Consider the following 18,424-nt stretch of genomic DNA (forward strand, 5'->3'; position numbering starts at 1 on the left):
TAGTAGACCTCCTAACCTAGGCCTAGGCTAGGCCTACTACTGCACCAGCGGCCGTCTACAAAACGTCTAGCCCCAGCTTTAAAAGACCAAGGCCTATCAAAATAAATATTGTACAAACAAATCTTTTATGTAAAATTGAGTTTCTGTTATGGCCTTTTTCTGTCAAAGATTTGGCTTGCTACCAATGCAGTTTTTGAAATCTCTAGGCCTAGCCCCTAGCTACTGTAAGCCTTCCTAGGCTAGCTAGGCCTAGGCTAGACGGGCAAGAGAAAAAAAAAAAAGAAGAAAAAAAAAAACTCCTCCCTCCCTCCCTCTCCCATCCTGCCCCTGAACATTTCTGAGGGTGTGACATTAAACAAGTATATTTTTTTTTCATTTCATATTTATATTTTCAAAATAATATGATATAAAATTAATATAAAATAAATTTTATTGAACAATAAAATTTATTTTATATACATTTATAATTATATTATTTTGAAAAATTCCAATAAGCAGTACATATTTAATGTGAAAACAAAATCACAGATACAAAATAAACATTAAATGAATGATAAACTTAACTTATTTTAAAAAATAAATTAAGTATATAATATTAAATTTTTATTTTGTATGTGATTTTTTTTTTCATATTAAAAATGTTCTGACACTGAAGTGAATAAATGTACAAGGTATAGAAATCGATTTCTTATACTCATTTGGCTATTTCTTTGTGATATTTATTGTAATACACTCACCATAACAGAAAATATTATATTAAAACATTTTAAACACAAATTTATAGAAGTACATCATTAGTTATTTTCATACAATTTATTTTCCGAAAATAATATGTTGAGTTGGTGTCAATATATTTTACTAGTTGAGAAGCTCATTTTGCTAGTTACATTTTTAACAACTAGCACATTTTAGCAATAGGTTGCTAGTGGCTGAAAAAGTAAATTTCTAGCCCTGATATAGTACTTTCATATGACTCGTACAACAGAAAAAAACGTCGCATGGAGTTAGTGAAAAATGGAGATCTAAATGAAAAAAACGATGTATTTCAGCAAGTATTAAAACATTTTTGTTTTATAGGCCTTCTTCAAAATACCTATGCCACAGCAGTTGATTTTTTTTGCCGTAAAATCAAAATAGTTTCATCCATGCCGACTTGCCGATCGGTTAGCGTGAGCCCTGACTGAACTTCTGCAGAAACTTCAAAATCGAACTTCTCATCGTGAAGTAAAACAAAATGTCGGAAAACTTTTCTTTGACGCATGCGTATTTGCATAAATGTCTACACACGCACACACATACTACACACAATAAAAAACAAAGGTAAAAGAAGAGTGATTACAATAGTTCCTATTGCATTGCATGCATAGGAACTAAAAAGAAAACAATAGGCTGCTATTTAGTTGATCGCGAGAATCCACCTTGCTACAATCAAATACAGTCGAGTTCGCCTAAGTCGAATCTAATGGGACTGGCATAAAAAGTTCGAGTTATACAGATTTCGACTTGCACATTTTTGAAAAAAAAAATATCAACATAGAACAATACTATGTGTACTCAATGCCCACAAAATCGAATTTCACGCAAAACCGTACATTTTCCTAAGCCGAAATTCGACTTATAAAAAATTCGAATTAAACAAATTACACAGTAATACATAGGAAAGAATTGGGACTTTTTTAAAAATTTGACTGACGCGAGTCGACTTTGGCGGACTCGACTGTAGCTGGTGAGGGATAATGCCCATATGGCGCGCCGTACAAATTCCGCGCCATACAAATTCCGCGCGGCCCAAGTTGTCGGCGGCCGAAGTAGTCTTATCCCCTACTACTGCACCACCTGCAGTCCCGCCTAATTCACTGGATATTATTAGGCCTAGAACTATTAGTATTTAATTAGTCATTCATTCAATCATTTGAATTGAATGAAAACACACAATACAAAATGTGTTTAATTTGCTGCAGAAACGGTCATACACCGTAGGCCTTAGTATAGTTAGTTGGCTAGGCTACAGACTAGGACTAAGTCCCCACTGTACTGATAGTAATGCAGTAGGGCCTACCTATAGTACTAGTAGACCTACTAGAGACAGACTACCCAGCCTAGCCTGAGGATGCTAGGCTAGCCCAGGCAAGCAAGGTCGCCGATCGATGTTATGTTAAACAAAATCATGATTTGATTGATTAAAAATTTAAACATGGCATGTCAGTAATAACCTACTTTAAGTAAGTATAAGTATATTAAGTTCCAAGACACTTTAAATTATCGATGTAAAATGTGTAAATTATAAGTCCAACCAACCTCGTACACTCCCAAAAAGACGTAAGCTTCTACAAAATTATTACATTGGATGGAAAAGAATGGGGAATTTGGAAGCGCTTTCTCTGTCACGTGCTATACTTCTATTTTTTAATAATAAAATCGCTCAAAGAACAAATAGTTAATAATACATTATTTTACTGTTATTAACATATTTAGCTACTTAAAAATTATAGAACTTACTTGAACATAGCATTAATGTCTACTTGTATTTAAACTGTAAAATATGTTAAATAAAAATATAAAAATATAAAAGTTTCCTAGAACGAATTTCTTGCGCGTGGGTCCTACATGCACTGTTTGCTGGCTGGATGGATTTTTTGGCGTCCGCTCATCACCAGCACCAGCATCTCCATCTTTTTAATTTACGTGTCTGAAGTCCGAATTTTCCAGTAGAAAAACAGAAAAGGGGTAATTTAATTGTTGAAATACTAACTAATTTATATAAAATAATATTTTTTTAATAGTATCTGCACGTCAAAAGACAGCACCATTTTTTTAAATTAAAGAATTATTATGGCTGTTTTAGACTCGATCATGTTTCATGTGTCCGCGAGTCTCTAGGCTAGGCCTAGCCTAGCTGGAAGGCCTAGCTGGAGGACCTCCTAGTCCTAGTATGCTAAGGTGGTAAGCCGGCTGGCCGCGCGGTAGGTATACCTGGCCTAGCCAAGCAAGGCAGGTCAGCCCTGTAAGTAGGCTAATCATCAATGGCTGCCGTGTTACAACGAAGGCTTGCTAGTACGGGTCCTGTTAGTGTTATAGATAGGCCTTCAGTCAGGGCGCTAATGAACTTTCGCACCTAACTTTTAATTCTTAATTTTTTTACCTCAACGTTCTTCTCATAGTCACAACATATAATTAACAAACATTTTCACCTGATTTAACCACTCACAAAGTACCTTTTTCAACAACTACAATAAATATATAAAATTTATTGTATAAAAAGATCGGATTTAATATTGTAATGAATATTGTTTTAACTAACTTATGAAATAGATTTCAGATGGTAACAACATTCAATTCAATTAAAATCAAAGATACATTTTATTGACTATTAAAGTATAGTATAGGAAAATGCAACAAAGAGAATTGCGTGAAGCACATACTAAATTCCATTGTTTCAATCATAAGATCATGTTTCAATCATTAATACAGTATATCTCCGTAAATAAAAGAAAGAGAATATTTTAGTAGAAAGATAAAATGTTGTTAGTAGAAAGATAGCAAAACGGAAATAAAAAAATACTTATGCCTATGATAAACCGATTGCGAACTAATTTTTATAACATACTGTATAGGGCCTAGGCATATTAAATTTTGCGTTTTCACAACTCCTTCGGTGCTCCATATATTTGTTCGAAATAAACCGCGACCTAAGTAAAGCAGAACCGAAATGAATCGCGACCGAAATGATCGGCTACCCCTATAATAGGCCTATCTTATATGAAAAAAGTGCCATAGGCTAGGCCTAGGCTATAATAGGATATTATGAGTCTTGACTCATCATGAAGAAATTAATTTGCTTTGTTGTGTTTTACCGGAAGGAAGATTTCAGAAAATTGAAGCTAACTATAAAAGTTGTCTGTTTGAGTAACTCATGATTTTGTTTTTCTCTTTGATTTAAAGAAAATGTCAGACCTTCGAGGACACTACCGTGATCATGGCCCGCTTGCTTGTAAAGTATATGTAGGTGACGTTGGTCCAGGCGCTGCAAGACATGACTTAGAAGATGCATTTGGCTACTATGGCCCTTTGAAAAATGTCTGGGTTGCCAGAAACCCGCCCGGATTTGCATTTATTGAATTTGAAGACCCTAGAGATGCTGAAGATGCTGTTCGTGGTATGGATGGCAGGTAAATGAGAATTCAGAAATGCAGTTTTAATGGCTTTAGTTCATGCACTGAGCTGATATTCAAATAGTAAAAGTATATTGATGCAGTATTTAAAAAATACTTGAAGAAACCCTGTATTTTTGTCATAAAATAGAAACATATGCGGCCGAAGGGTAAGAGTAGAAATGTCATCTGGTGAAACGAGACGTTCCAGGCGTATGCCTCCACCAGCCAGACGTGCAGGTCACGGTGAACGGTGCTACGAATGTGGAAAGCCTGGTCATTATGCTAGAGATTGCCGACCTCGTGGTCAGTATCACTCCAGAAAGCGCTCAAGGTATGCTACATTTGGATAGATTTTATGTTTGTAGAATTGTTTATGTTGTAAAAAGTAGTAGATAGGATTGTTAATTGTATGTACCCTATTTTTTTTTTATTTGTATGTGTTTTATATTTACTGTACATTATGTGATGTTTACAGGATATGTAAAGTGTATACATGGATATGTTTTTTGAGAACACATTTATACAAAATAATTAAAAAATAATAATATATAGATAAATAATATATATTACCAAGTATAAATTGGATATCTATATAAATACATTTATCCTAGTGTATACATAAACTAACAAATTATATACAGTTTAATCTTAATTCTGTAATTTTACAAATGAAAACATAGAGGGCTGATGTTATGGGGAAAATTAATACATAAAAAGCTATATGTTTAATAAAAAAAAAATAAATAGTAAGATGTGAATAATTCAATAACAACTTGTTTAAAATATATTATTACCAAGATAATTATATAGTTATCAGACATTACAATTTCAAAGTGACCTGATTGTGACCTCCTTTTCCAGGTTTTTAATGATCAGCTGGTCTCAAACACCCTTCCCATCTAGCCTCTTGTCCAGAATGTGCTAACCATCTAGCCTCTTGTCCAGAATGTGCTAATCACCTCGATATGAACCATCTAGCCAATCTCTAGGCGCTTCACATCTAGTCTGCTAGCACGTTCTGACACCTAGACAAACCATGTGTTGTCAGCATGTAGGGTTTATACACTGAAACCCGTGCCGAGTACAGCATTACACAACTAGATCAGCCACAAAGCCAATCAACAAAGCACATGTTGGTACCAGGCATCTAGATATTTTTCGGCCTAAATTTTGCCGAGTATTCGTAAAGCGCGCCACTCTCACCTGATGCCGAGATGCTGTCATTGTTAAAATTTCAACTCGTGTTGGCCTATCCAACCCTCCCAGTGACAGCCAGACAACACATCTACCTAAATTCACCTTGTTCATGATTTTTCCACAGCTGACTATAGGTACAGTATTATGTTCAAAGGCATGTCTGGGGTTAACAATAGGCTTTTTTTTTCTTTTCTTGTCTTATTTTTTAGACTAATTAAAAAACTCAAATTATAATAAAGCAATTTAAGTTAACTTAAAGTGTGAACCTGCATTTGTTCTGTGAGTTATGTCAAAGATAATAAAAAAGAAAATACACTGCCTTCACTGTATCACTAAAATTAGACTCCCCTGACTTAAAATAGAATTGGTCTAACGCAGGTAGTAATTGTAATAATTTTAAAGTCATAAAACCAAGTTGCTATCTACAGGTTGCTGCTTTAATCGGATAGTGTAAAAATGTGCAAGTGTAATCAAATAGTAGTAGTCACACAAACTTAATGATTTTCTGTTCTTGTTTGATTTAGGTCACCCTCGCCAAGACGATCATATTCACCACGACGTTACAGTCGCAGCAAGAGTCGCAGTCGAAGCAGGTCACGCTCCCCAGATAACCGTCGTAGAAGGTAACACATTCTAACTAAATTTTAAAATCTGAAAATGTGTTTCTATTAACTATGTGGCATTTTAAAATCTGAAAATGTGTTTCTATTAACTATGTGGCATTGATGTTTTTTTCCTAAATATTTTTTTTTTTTTTTGGAAAATTAAAGTTGAATTTTTAAAAAATCCACAATCATCTGATTGTAAGAAAGGCTATATTTGGATGTTGTTCATTTTGCAGTCGTTCCAGGTCATACTCTCGAGGGCGTGACAACTACAGCAGCCCACAGAGGAATGGATCCGCTGATCGTGATTAAATGATGATTTCGTCATAAAAAATATTAGGTCAACAATCGCTCAAGCTTGGCTTACATGTGGAAATATTTTACTTTCAGAAAAGAACGTTAGACAATCCTGAGCTTCGCAAACGTATAACAGCAAGATTTCTTTGGTGTTGAACATTTAATCATTTCGTGTCAACAGTTCGGTGGTGATGTAGTGTGTTTCAGTTTCATCAAAAGATCGAAACAAATTCAAGATGTTTGTAGTTGTTATAGCTTCTACCACACTATCAAGTTTTATATGTATGTAATTTGCCCATATTTGAGTATGATATGACAGAAACCAGTCAACTCGTCCCCTAGCAATGTCACCCCCTTAAAAAACCTAACAAGGGGCGAGTTTGCCGGAATGTGATGACACCTTCAGTTTTTTAAAATAAACATAAGTATGCCCATTTTTTTAAGCAGAGTATTAGCTTTTGCATTGTTTTTTTTCAATTTAAATATTCCAAAATAGACGATACATAGTATGCTAAATTTGTTTTATCTGTTTCTGATGATTTGATGAATACCTTGTGTTTACCCAACTATTATGTATACAGAAATATTTGTGCATTTTGTGAAGGTTTTAAAATATGAAAATAAATTGAATGTTTGGAAATACTCTAGGTACCTGTATAGCTTGTTCTTCCAGTCCAAGTGATGAATTATATTTTGGACATTCACATCACAATTAACTAAAAAATTACTCTATTGAAGAGCAGCCTCCTAAGCATTATAATGTTTTGTTATAGCGTGAAAAACAGTTGTACACCTTAGATGGGCAAATCAACCTCAATTGAGTAATTAAATAAGGCTTAAGGCTTGGCATATCTCAAAAGCAGCCTACTATTGCTAATTAACATAAGAATGTGGCAGTAATTGATTCCATTATTATTTTACAGCTTATGTGGAGAATATGAATATACTGTATTAAAAAGTTTCTGCCACTAATGCTGGTTTGTAGGATAATTTTTAAGCAAAGTTACAGTATATTTTAAAATATTTGCAACTTTTTGGATTTTTCAAAAGAATTATATACTTGTTTCATGGAAATTTCAGAAACTTTAAATTTGCAGACTTGACATGTCTTCGTATCTGTCTCTTATACACATCTAGATGTGTATAAGAGACAGTTCGTAAAGCGCGCCACTCTGAAAGGGTTCTCGCGGAAAGGAGTATTTGATGTCTGTGGCGCTTGTGCTTGTTAACAAAGAGGGCACAATTTTTTGTTTACTCCATTAATCCAATATGGCCGGAGATGAAGTAATAAAACTGCTGCTTTGCAAATGTTTTTTAACGCTGGCTATGTTTGCAATACATATAAATTTGAGAAACAGAAGGCGTTAAGGCGAGGCCGGCTTGAATTTTGAGCAGATAGGTGCAGACGATTTTCGTGTCTAAAGAACCGTCAGCTAGCGATTTCATCGGCTTTGTTAGCTGCAGCAGCGGTTGATGGCTGCTCGTGTGACCGTCTGATTTGTTATGCCTCAGTGCGTAAGACGGCGATGAACCCTGTACCCTTTTACATCGAGTTGGGCAAAACTCGCTACGGTATTAATGCGGTATTAAGACTAGGTCCCGAGGAGGTCTAACTGAAGCCGGCGTTTAGGCGTATTTACCCTTTCACATAGAACGCCGACGTTCGAGTAATACGGTATTAATACCGTTTTACAGGTCTGTCTGAAAGGGGTATAATTGCATAATTTGTTTATTATCAAGAAATAGTATTGACTTCTGTAATAGTCAAGCCTACGCTGTTCTTTAGCAAAACCGGCAAATGAATGCTTACAGGACAAAGTGGAGTAACACACTGCAAACAGCAGGGGGAACAAAAACTTGGGACCCTCTGTCAGAAAATATTGGAGAACACCAATTTTTTTTTTTTTTTAAATTTTGCTGAGGTGGGTGTGCACCCCACATCTAGAAACTCACCTGGCACCGCCACTAGTCACTGGTGTGTAGGTGGTGGTTTCTTCTTGGCTGGACTAATTATAAACTGCTTCCATGGGCCTGTATGTACATATGTAACCAGCGGCAGATCCAGACACTTTTTGCTAGGGGATCACAAGTGTTAATAATCGCGTACCTTTGGTCCAGGGAGGCAAGTTTTGGGGTGTTCCCCTACCTATTTGTGGGGTCAAGGGGATTATTTCCTCTGGAACCTCTGCAGTTTGTTTTTTTTCTAGCTACTGCTGGCGGAGTGTATACGAGCGCCCATTGATCTGAAACCACCCAGATCGGCCACTGGTAACTGATATGTATCACACTGCTTATGCAGTTGCCATGTTAGAGACCAGCTTTTTGTCCATTTATTATCAGCATCCCTTTCTGTTGTTTCATTGACTGGTATGTAGACAGACATATAATGGTATGTACAGGTTTATCTACTCTATTATTACTGTACATGACATACCGTACTCGCGCGAATAAGCGGCCCTCCTAAAATAAAAATTTCCTTTAGCGCCCTGTTTAAATAACCACCCCTTCTAATTTGAATAAGCGCCCCCTGAAGATTTTCTTTTTAGCAAGTCAATAATCCAGTCAATCCTTTGACTGTGGTTTTTGGCATGATTTGAGCTGCAGAGTGGAAACACATTCTTCTTAGGTCAATATCAAAAAGAGGATATTTCTCTTGGACAGATGAGAGCTCCGATCTCTGGACAGACAGTACTGTATATCAACTTTACTCTTTTTACATATTTGTCTATACCTAGTCCTACTCTTTTTCCGACCTTTAGCACATTCTCATCTGAGTTTTCAAGAAAAAATACAATGATCCTGCCATCCTGCTAATCTTAATCGGGCCGATGGCCAACAAGCTAACCACTAACCACCACCATTAATTGCATCTGCTATTTTGCTGTTATGTAAATATTCACACATTCTTGTCATGAGCCATGTTCTCTGGACGATTATCTTTCCGCCTAACCACCATCCGTAATGTCCTTATATATTCTTTTTTTTATTCAAAAAGTGCCTCTTGAATTTAATTTCTCATAAGAACCCCTCGATATTCATCTACTGTATTTCCATAAGCGTTCCCCTCAATTTCCATTGTTTGAATAAGCGCCCCTCAGAAAGTGCAAAAAAATATTTTAAGTGCACGGGCGCTTATTCGCGCGAGTACGGTATGTATGTCAGTGTGCCGATATACAGCACCAGAATTTTAATTTTGTGTGTGCATTACATAAAAAAAAAATTTCATGTATTTTTTATGTGATTGATCAACAAATCTGAATCAGATTAACATGTGCAGGTACAGTAATGCGCATGTGTAATTGCAGAACAATAATCGACAACCAACACTGCTACAATTTATGAAGGATTGGTTTTATTTACATTCCAGACTTCAGTTATATAAACCGTTTGCAACATTACAAGTACAGTGACTATAGATAATAATAATCAACCTACAAAATAGACGCGAAACTTTCTACAGGTGGTATTTTAAACATCGTAAAAGAATAACATAGGAAGAATGTCAAACTCGACAAACTGTGATAATTCGCAGTTTTAGTGCATAAATCGAATCACCTAAGCCAGAACATCCACTGGAGCAAGACTCGATGGAGCACAGTTTCGATTCCCCCTATCAAAACGAAGAACCTTCAAATATAATATCATCAGTACTTGCTGCAACACACAGCAAAAATTAGACAAAATAACAACAGTCCCTCAAGATATGCTGAACATCTTGGCATTTATAAATCCCAGTACACTATTATTTTATTAATGCTGTGGAAACTGATGTAGACAATATCTTATTAACGTAAGCAAAAGAGTTATATAGGAAAACACAACACCAGCGGATAACAGTAGCTTTTGCGATTTATAGATCCAAGCCTTGGCATATTAGGTCACTCACAAGCAGTACAGCAGTGTCTTTGGTCTATTTTTTTTTCTTATTTTCTTAAATTTTCTTCTGTAATTAATCACGCTTGCACTGTTTAGGATGTTGTTGGTAGGGTCATAAAAATTCCCACTAAGATGTTTTTGATAATATTTCCTAACATGTTTCTAAAAATCGTAGCTTAGCATACAAGCTACCAACTTACACATGAAACAGCTGTCTGGTCGTGGAAGCCAAAATACAGTTCATCCATTCTAATAAATACAATTTAGAAGCATATCAATCATCGTACTACAAAAACAAAATTCATCGGTATTCCTTGTTTTAGTAGGATATACTAATAGAAATTTAAATATATTCTCTATATTTGCTCAATTCTTATTCTGGAAAGCACACAAAGGCCATCCAATTAAAATCCAATGCTCATGATGAGTTTCAGAGATCCTATTAGGGATGCTCCCTTTAAATTATATCAGCTTAAGGATAATGAGATGTTCAACCTCAGTCCTGTGGAATCCCATTAAAACCATTTAAATCAAGCGTTTTGAATCCATACTCTCAGATCGACTTAACATATATTCACAATTGTCTTTGCCTTCAAACAATTTCAGGCAGTTTCCTCATTATACACGATTTTCAATATTATGTAAATTTCTCTCAAAAATACTTTCTTACGACAATATGAAATCAAGCTAGGATGATGATTTAAGAATGATCCAATAGACACTACAGTAACCACACAATACAGACCACCAACACAGGAGAGGTACAAAAAGCTAATATAATGCTCCTCCAAAAAAAACAAACAAAAAACAAACAGCCAACAGAAATTACTTATTCAAAATGTTTCAGAGAGTACAAATAGTTTTGGGATAAACCTTTCCCCCACTAATATTTCAAGGTTTTAATTCAATTTATCAAATTTTAGTTTACTTGAAACGGCCAGTGGGAAAAGATAGCTACCGCTACCTCATTAAGTGAGTATAGAGAATAGCATAAAGAATTTTAATATACTTAACCTAGATATAGGAGAAAAAAAAAGAAATAAGCACCATTTTTTGAGCCACTCATGATGGTCAATACCAGTCCCTACATATTTCATATTGGCACAATTTAAAAATGACATGCCTATCTTCTGCCATATTTCTTATAAGGACATCAACCTTGTTTTAAACAATTGTCCTGTTTACATAAGCATGGAATTGTCATAGAGAAATTAGGAAACCAAAAAATGCCTACATAGGCATGCACATACAAAGACAATAGTAGTAATTAATATCTGAGGTATTCCACTTGCTTCATTTAACAACTTTAAAAAGTGTTTTTTTTTTAATTTGGACAATCTCTAAAGTAAATTTATTCACATGTATATATGTCATGACAAAGAGATTTCGTACAGTACATCTCCTATGTACTGCTGTACAAGTGGAGGGACACTGTTTACTGACGACGCGGAAGCTATGGCTATGTTCAGAAGTCTCGCTTGGTACTGGATGAATAGAGGGCGGTTCTCAGGAACCTTGGCAAGAGCAGACAATGCATACGCTGCACGACGCATCATATCCTTATCGGGTTCGACCAAATCCCGAACGCTAGCTGGATTACTGGCCAATTCAAAATCCTCAATGAAAGAAATCAGATTAGAGATGCTGGCCGTCTGACAAGCAATGGCACGGCCAGCAATACTACTTCCGTTGGCCAGATTTGAAAGAAGCACAACAGAGAATTCACGCACAACAGGGTTTTTGCGATCCACCAAGTGCTGTACCAGGTTTGTAAAAACCCTTTGGATGCGCGTAAATGGTGGTGTAGCAAGCACCATGTCTACGTTGTTGTCCTTCAGTGTGAGTTTTGCGAGGGTCTCTAATGCGAGTCGCTTTGGTGATAGCGGGGAACTGGCTGGGAGCGATGGAAAGGGGTCGACAGCATAAGATGATGGGCAAACAACCCAATGCAATAGGCCATCCAGAATCGGCATGCATATTTTTTCCGGATAAATGGACAGGTCCAAATGGCCACAAATGTTACTTAATATAACAAGAGCATTCTCTCGCAACTGATTCAAGCAGTCCCATGATTGTTGAAACTTGTCTGAATATGGGCAATCATCTAATGAATCATCTTTGTCTTTGGGTGTACTGGAAGTATTGGTTACCTTCCTCTCGGGATGACAATGACTCATGAGCAAAAGACGGCCAATGACTAGCAGAAAGCCAGTATGTTTTACAAGTTCAATATCGTTACCAGGAATAAACGACAAGCTTCTAAGGATATTGGAGATACAAACACACAATCGTGATATTGAGTCTTTATACTCGCTGGATACACACAGAGCATATACATCATTTGTCAGCCCCTCATCTTCTAATACTATTTCATCATCTCTTTTCTTTGACATCGATGCATATGTCAACTTCTTTTCTTGATTGTCTTTGTCAAATGGCTCCAATGAATCTATCAGTTCCTCGCTACTCATTGTTTGCTCTTGTGGTTCACAAGCCGGACTACTTTCCTTTAGTTTTAATCCTGGGTATGGAAAGACTGTTTGTTTCTTCTTCTCAAAAACATTTACAATATGTTGTGTTAAGTCACCTCCACCTAAGCTCCAATGAGTCTTGTCACTCTCAAACCCTTCATAGACATCCCATTCCTTTATCTCATCAAGAAAAATTGCAGATGCTTCAACCAGGCCAACATTCTTGCTTTTATCTCTACCTTTTAACTTTTCTGTGGTAACATTCTGCACTGATTCAACATCTAGAAGGTCTTTAACAGTTTTAAAATCTTCTTTGTCATAATCAGTCCTTTCTGGTATTTCTTCTAAAAATTCTTCAGTTCTATCAACATCACTTTTAAAGTCTTCTTCGTTACACTTTGTTTTATCAGTAGAATTTGTTACACATGGCTTGTCTGTCCGTTTGCTACACTTGTTTTTATTATCCATATCCAATTGTTTATTTGATTTCAGTTCCAGATCCTTAAATTGCTCAAATAGCAGCACGAGACAAGCTCTAAAATGGTCCATGACTAATTCCAGCAATCCAGGAAGCTGTTTAAGATCAAAATACATGACTGTGGAATCATCAAACAATAGAATATTCATCATATCCAAGGCCCATCTGCTTTCTGCCAGTAACCCAGATTTTAAGCACATGGTCAGCCTCATAGCCTCTACAGCCCCTGCCAAGCAAACAAATTAAACATGATTAGCTATCAGCTTCACAATTAATAATAGCTGTTCTTATAGCTTCCAAATAGCAACTATAATTATGGAAAGTAATAATTCTTATATTTTGCATGGATAATAATAATGTGTGTGTAAAAACAATAAATGAATTATCTTCTGTGTTTGTTGGGTGTTACAGTAGAACCTTGAATTTACGTACAGTATGGGACCAGCGAACGTAAATCGGGGGATTTGTAAAATTGAGGTTGGGTTAAATTTTAGGTGACCTTTGAAATAATACGACGTAACACTCAATAACGTAAGTTATGAACAAACAATGTTACCTAGGCTAGACCTAGCCTCTAGGCATACGAACAAAACCATGTGCCTAGTGTATTAGTTCATCACTTTATATCTTTTATTTAACTACAGAACATGAAAATATTGTAAGATTACCTATATGACAAAGGTATAACTTGGGAATTCCCCTTCATGCCTATTCTAAACAACAGAGCTGTGGTGTTGTCTGGGCCTGCTGAGACAAACTAATACCATGTGCACTGCACTGGGCGAGCCAACCAACTAGCATTCGTGCACATGAATCAACAACCATGTGCACTTCACTGGGTGGGTGAGCCAACCAATTAGCGTTCGTGTACATGAATCAACAACCATGTGCACTTCACTGGGTGGGTGAGCCAACCAACTAGCGTTCGTGTACATGAATCAACAACCATGTGCACTTCACTGGGTGGGTGAGCCAACCAATTAGCGTTCGTGTACATGAATCAACAACCATGTGCACTTCACTGGGTGGGTGAGCCAACCAATTAGCGTTCGTGTACAAAATTATGCCTACTTAGCTTCATGTAGAAAATTTGATCATACGAGTTTTCCACACGAAGCAAAGGATAAAAGCCATTATTTTGAGCACCATCGGTACTTGTTCATCTCACTCAGTTCACATGGTTTTAGATTATAACAGCCCGATATTAGACTCGATTAACGTTGCTGTTTAATAAAAATACTAAGCATATGGTTTTTTTTATTGTTATAGTATTGAAATAATAATCTCTTTTTATGGTGGCTCTGAAAAGGGCCGTTTGTTTTGAATATTTTTGGTATTTTTGATGATGACATCGCCGATACGAGGCGTACATAAAACCAAGGGTTTGTATAACTGGGGTACGTAAAAACGAGGTTCTACTGTACAATTTGTCAAAAGTCTCTACACAAATAATATATTTTTATACATATATTTTAAACTATTACTCTATCAACTAACCACAATCTTTGGCTTTTAGTCTCCGTCTTTTCACCAAACTTGGTTGCTTAGCCTCCACTGAGCCTGGTGGGTAGATCACTTCCTTCTGAACATGAGAACTCTGGCTCATCTGTCCTCTATGCTGTCGCATCCTGCTGTGCTGTTGCATCTGGTGATGTTTTTCCCTTGTGGCGGACATCAACGCTGCCAGCCTCGGTGCTCCAGCCTGAGCACCTAGGAGCATCCCTGGTGAGGCGTTCGAATATGGCGATCCGCCTGGTCGCTGTTGCATAGTTCCCCAGGATGGTGAAGGACCGTGACCATCTCGGAACCGCATGGCGTTGTAACCATCACGTTTTGGACCACCTTGAGAGGAATTAGGAAAATGAGTGTCACTCCACGCAGCCCAGGAGTTAGGGGGTCCTGGTGGTGGTACAGGCATGCTTGGTCCTCCCCCAATGGGTGGAATAGATTGATCAGCAGAATATGGGTTACTGTACATGCCTAAAGAGAAAATGTCAAAACAAATGCAGTTAGTAGAAGCTGAAAGCTGCCCTAGCAAGTTCTCTAGAAGGCTGCCATAGTGACTAGATGTCAGTCTCTCCATACAGCTGGAAGAGGAAGGAGAATAGCTTAGCTAATGCAACACTGATATCATGGTAGACCATATATTCCTGATGGTTGATATTATCATGCACCGCCACCGTGAATATATGCCCTACCAGACCGTCTGAGACAATTTGGTAATTTATATTACACTACTTTAACCTGCATAAGGTCAGCATTTATAGGCCTAAAGATTGAACTTAAATTTTGATTCTGACCCCTTCCCTTAATCTGCCTTTCAAATGTTTAGATAACAAGATAGAACTTAGAACAAGGCTGAACAGCCACTAGAATATTAATCATACACAACTTCCATACATGCTGAATTTACATCACAACACGCAATTTAATCATTCAATGTGCAAAGAGCATTTACCTGCAGAATTCATGGGTCCTGGATGTCTTTCATGGTTTGGTTTGGGAAAAGGGCTCTGAGTGTTCATCCCAGGGTCACCAGATGCAAAATTACCTGGCTGTGGAGGATAGTTGCTTTGTTGTGAAAAGGGCGGCATTCCACCACGGTAACTGTTGGGTCTTGGCATCATACCTCCTTGATTCATGAAATCAGGACCCCTTTTTGGTGAAGGGCCAACCATATCAGTCTATATATTGAAAAACAAAACCACGATTATTTATGAATAATAATTATAATTGTTAATTAATGTTGTGTTGGTAACAAGCCCATTTATTACAAGGTCAAACAAGTAATACATTCTTTATTTACTTTGTATCAATATACTTTCAAATGCAAATTTAATATAGAAACAATTTTTATCAAACAGACATATAATATGATGATTATAGACCAGGAGTTGAACAGTCATTCACAATCGGAAAATGTCTGCTTCAGATCTGGGCATTAATTTAGCATCATTGTGCCCACTAAAGCAACTGAAACACTTTAATGGTTATTAGCTGATGCATTACGGCGATGTAGAATATCTTACCGGTGGTCGTTTCTGTGGATAGTTGGGTCGTATGCCATCATTTGAAAACATCCCTTGAGGCTGCTGTCCTGGATACGGTCCTTGGTATGGTGGTGCCATGTATGAACCATCCTGGCCTTGTGGTCTAGGCCCTTGGGGTGGCTGTCCTCCATACCGTGATGGATACATACTCTGATCCATTGAGTTGTTTGCCATTGGCCCACCTTGGTTCATTCTGGAGAGGGGAAACATTTATTAAAAATGGTTAAAATTTTAAAAATGCTACAAAATTGTAACTTGCAGTTTTGAACATTTAAATTATGATGTAATAGTTGTTGCTAGGCCAACTTTATAAAACTATTCACAATCTGTCCAATATAACTAATGCTTTAAGTTGTTTTGTTAATTGTTACTTAAAGATTAAACCAATAAGTTCTATACTACTCTACAGCTTATTACATATAGAATGTAAAATTTGATTAATAATTTTTGCAAGTTTGACCAGTTTTAATGGTAATACTTCACATCAAACAATGTACCAGTCAATCAATAACTGTAAAGCAGAAATTTACATTTCATTATAAATTTAGCTAGTTTATTATTTTTGTTACAAGTAGATGTTTAAAAAAATCAAACTGTAATACTCACCCTTCCCGATCAAATTGAGGTCCATAGAGTCGATTGCCTCCCATACCAGGCCCAGAAGGCATAGGACGTCGATTGAAAGAATCCTGTGGCATACTGGGTGCATTCCGTCTGCCGCTGTACATATCATTCCCTTGGGCATTCATCATTGCCATCTTATTCATAAATGGTTCTGAGCCGGGCACTGAACTATTCCATGTTGGGTCCATACCGGTGTTTGGAGTCGACCTCCCTGGGAAGTTTGGCCTTGCTATAGTATTATTTGGTATAGCATCATCAAAAGGATCTCGAACAGTTATACTATCCTTCGAGTTATCTGTATTTGGTATTTGTGGAACTGGTTGTGGCATCATCGGTGACGAGCTACTCCGCGTGTCACCGGGAGTACCTGGTTGTGAGGTTTGACTTGGTGGTCTCTTCAAGTTGTCCAGAGAGGGAGAAGCTATTGAATTAGGCAAGTCTGCTATAGAATTGATTCCTGCAAATAAACATGTTCAGGTTTCAGTCAATTATTTTGTTATAACAAACATATCACAATCAATTGTCACTCATGAATTCTAGAATCTACATCTAGAATTAGAGAGCTTTTGATTTGCGCGACATCATATTGATTCACCATCCTGCCGTCCTCTGCACAACATAGATCCAAGCCAAATTGCATCCTACAATCCACGAGACACACAGATGACTTCTCAGTGACGCCATGAAGTTCTATGGTCGTCGTGCAATCAAAAGCTTCATGTTAAGCAAGAGAACTTACCAGGTGAAGAGGCTGAAGAGTTGTTAGAATTTGAGTGGTGTGTGTCTGCATATATATGCTTCGGACTCGCTCTGGCGTGTTCATATTCGTACGATAACAAGAATTTCTCATAGTGCTTTTTAACTGTGTATCCTGCATGATTTGTGGTACCGAAATGCACAGTACTTGCTATCTCCTTCCATAATTTATTCTTTGAAACCTGAAGTTAATAAGAGCAATTATTAATGGAATATTCATTTTCTCAATTCGTAGAACTTATATGTACTATGTTCATCCAGCTAATTGTCGCTATCAAACAAAAGCACTTTCATATTGATATGTTCTCCTTTCAGCTCCAATTATCATTAAACCAGAGCACAAATATTTTGCAAGAACAAAAATCATAAGTAGTAGTGCTAGAATAATGATCAACAAAATTATTTACCAACAAATAGTATATTCATATAAAGCAGTAAAAATCATGTGGCATCATATTTAAATTGTCTCTACCCGTATTAGTCTATATAACAGTGCTTAACTGAAAGTGGCGCATAGCAAAATAAAATACTATGTTTGATGCGGTATGCAGCACATATTTTAGTAAAGTGCATATATTCCTGAGCAACGTTTATTTTAGAAATGTATTTTAATGATATTTAGTTTTTTCAATTTAATAAGAAAATCAATGTTTTTTTTGTATCAAAGATACAAGATGAACTTACTTCAGCTAATCCACCTTTCTCCTGGACATTCCTATACAATTTGAATAGATCTAAAATACCGCTGCGGCTTGTGGGTAATGACACTATTGGTTCTCCTTTTGCTTCCATCAATTTTACTAATGTATCTAAGAAAGGCTTTCTATCTGGGTGGTCACACAACTCATATAGTCTTTCAATCTACAAAGAAATAATAAGATACGTCTAAAAATGTGTTAATTCAGTTAAATGACCA

General features: G+C 36.6%; 3 protein-coding genes across 9 annotated transcripts in view; 1 reads left to right on the forward strand and 2 right to left on the reverse strand.

Moving 5' to 3' along the window:
- Positions 1–2,401, reverse strand: part of LOC117113903 (serine/arginine-rich splicing factor 7-like) — a 15,170-nt gene extending 12,769 nt beyond the window's left edge. The window contains exon 1 of one of the 2 annotated variants that reach the window (XM_033257400.1): positions 2,299–2,401. The gene's annotated coding sequence lies outside the window, so the exon portion shown is untranslated. Of the gene's footprint in view, positions 1–2,217 lie in introns of both variants that reach the window. The other variant, XM_033257401.1, reaches the window with a different exon arrangement.
- Positions 2,402–2,571: 170 nt separating this feature from the next.
- Positions 2,572–6,945, forward strand: LOC117113904 (serine/arginine-rich splicing factor 7-like). Of its 2 annotated transcripts, none has more exons than XM_033257402.1 (5): positions 2,572–2,727; positions 3,943–4,169; positions 4,303–4,485; positions 5,876–5,974; positions 6,193–6,945. In XM_033257402.1, exons 2-5 carry the CDS (start codon positions 3,946–3,948, stop codon positions 6,266–6,268), a joined length of 582 nt encoding a protein of 193 aa, XP_033113293.1. In that variant the 5' UTR covers positions 2,572–2,727; positions 3,943–3,945; the 3' UTR covers positions 6,269–6,945. The 2 variants fall into 2 exon arrangements, with proteins under 2 accessions (XP_033113293.1, XP_033113294.1); XM_033257403.1 differs by having other exon boundaries at positions 6,347–6,945.
- A 2,638-nt stretch (positions 6,946–9,583) lies between these two features.
- The window catches only part of LOC117113883 (AT-rich interactive domain-containing protein 1B-like), a 44,772-nt gene continuing 35,931 nt past the window's right edge, over positions 9,584–18,424 (reverse strand). For 4 of the 5 annotated variants that reach the window (XM_033257356.1, XM_033257358.1, XM_033257360.1 and 1 more), the window contains 7 exons: positions 18,193–18,369; positions 17,492–17,690; positions 16,735–17,209; positions 16,108–16,321; positions 15,537–15,762; positions 14,576–15,058; positions 9,584–13,304 (listed from right to left, as the gene is read on the reverse strand). In XM_033257356.1, coding sequence (XP_033113247.1) covers positions 11,500–13,304; positions 14,576–15,058; positions 15,537–15,762; positions 16,108–16,321; positions 16,735–17,209; positions 17,492–17,690; positions 18,193–18,369 — 3,579 coding nt within the window. In that variant the 3' untranslated portion in view covers positions 9,584–11,499. The remainder of the gene's footprint in view (positions 13,305–14,575; positions 15,059–15,536; positions 15,763–16,107; positions 16,322–16,734; positions 17,210–17,491; positions 17,691–18,192; positions 18,370–18,424) is intronic. The other variant, XM_033257359.1, reaches the window with a different exon arrangement.

The sequence above is a fragment of the Anneissia japonica genome, unplaced genomic scaffold (genome assembly GCF_011630105.1).
Source record: "Anneissia japonica isolate Jap-2015-1 unplaced genomic scaffold, ASM1163010v1 scaffold1417_len1240632_cov203, whole genome shotgun sequence".
In the NCBI taxonomy this organism is placed as follows: Eukaryota; Metazoa; Echinodermata; class Crinoidea; order Comatulida; family Comatulidae; genus Anneissia; species Anneissia japonica.

Excerpts from the sequence above, each read along its gene's own strand:
- LOC117113904 (XM_033257402.1), top strand. The coding sequence starts at position 3,946 with ATGTCAGACCTTCGAGGACACTACCGTGATCATGGCCCGCTTGCTTGT. Across the intron at positions 4,170-4,302 it reads GTTCGTGGTATGGATGGCAG|AAACATATGCGGCCGAAGGG; the intron begins GTAAATGAGAAT and ends GTCATAAAATAG. Across the intron at positions 5,975-6,192 it reads CCAGATAACCGTCGTAGAAG|TCGTTCCAGGTCATACTCTC; the intron begins GTAACACATTCT and ends TTCATTTTGCAG.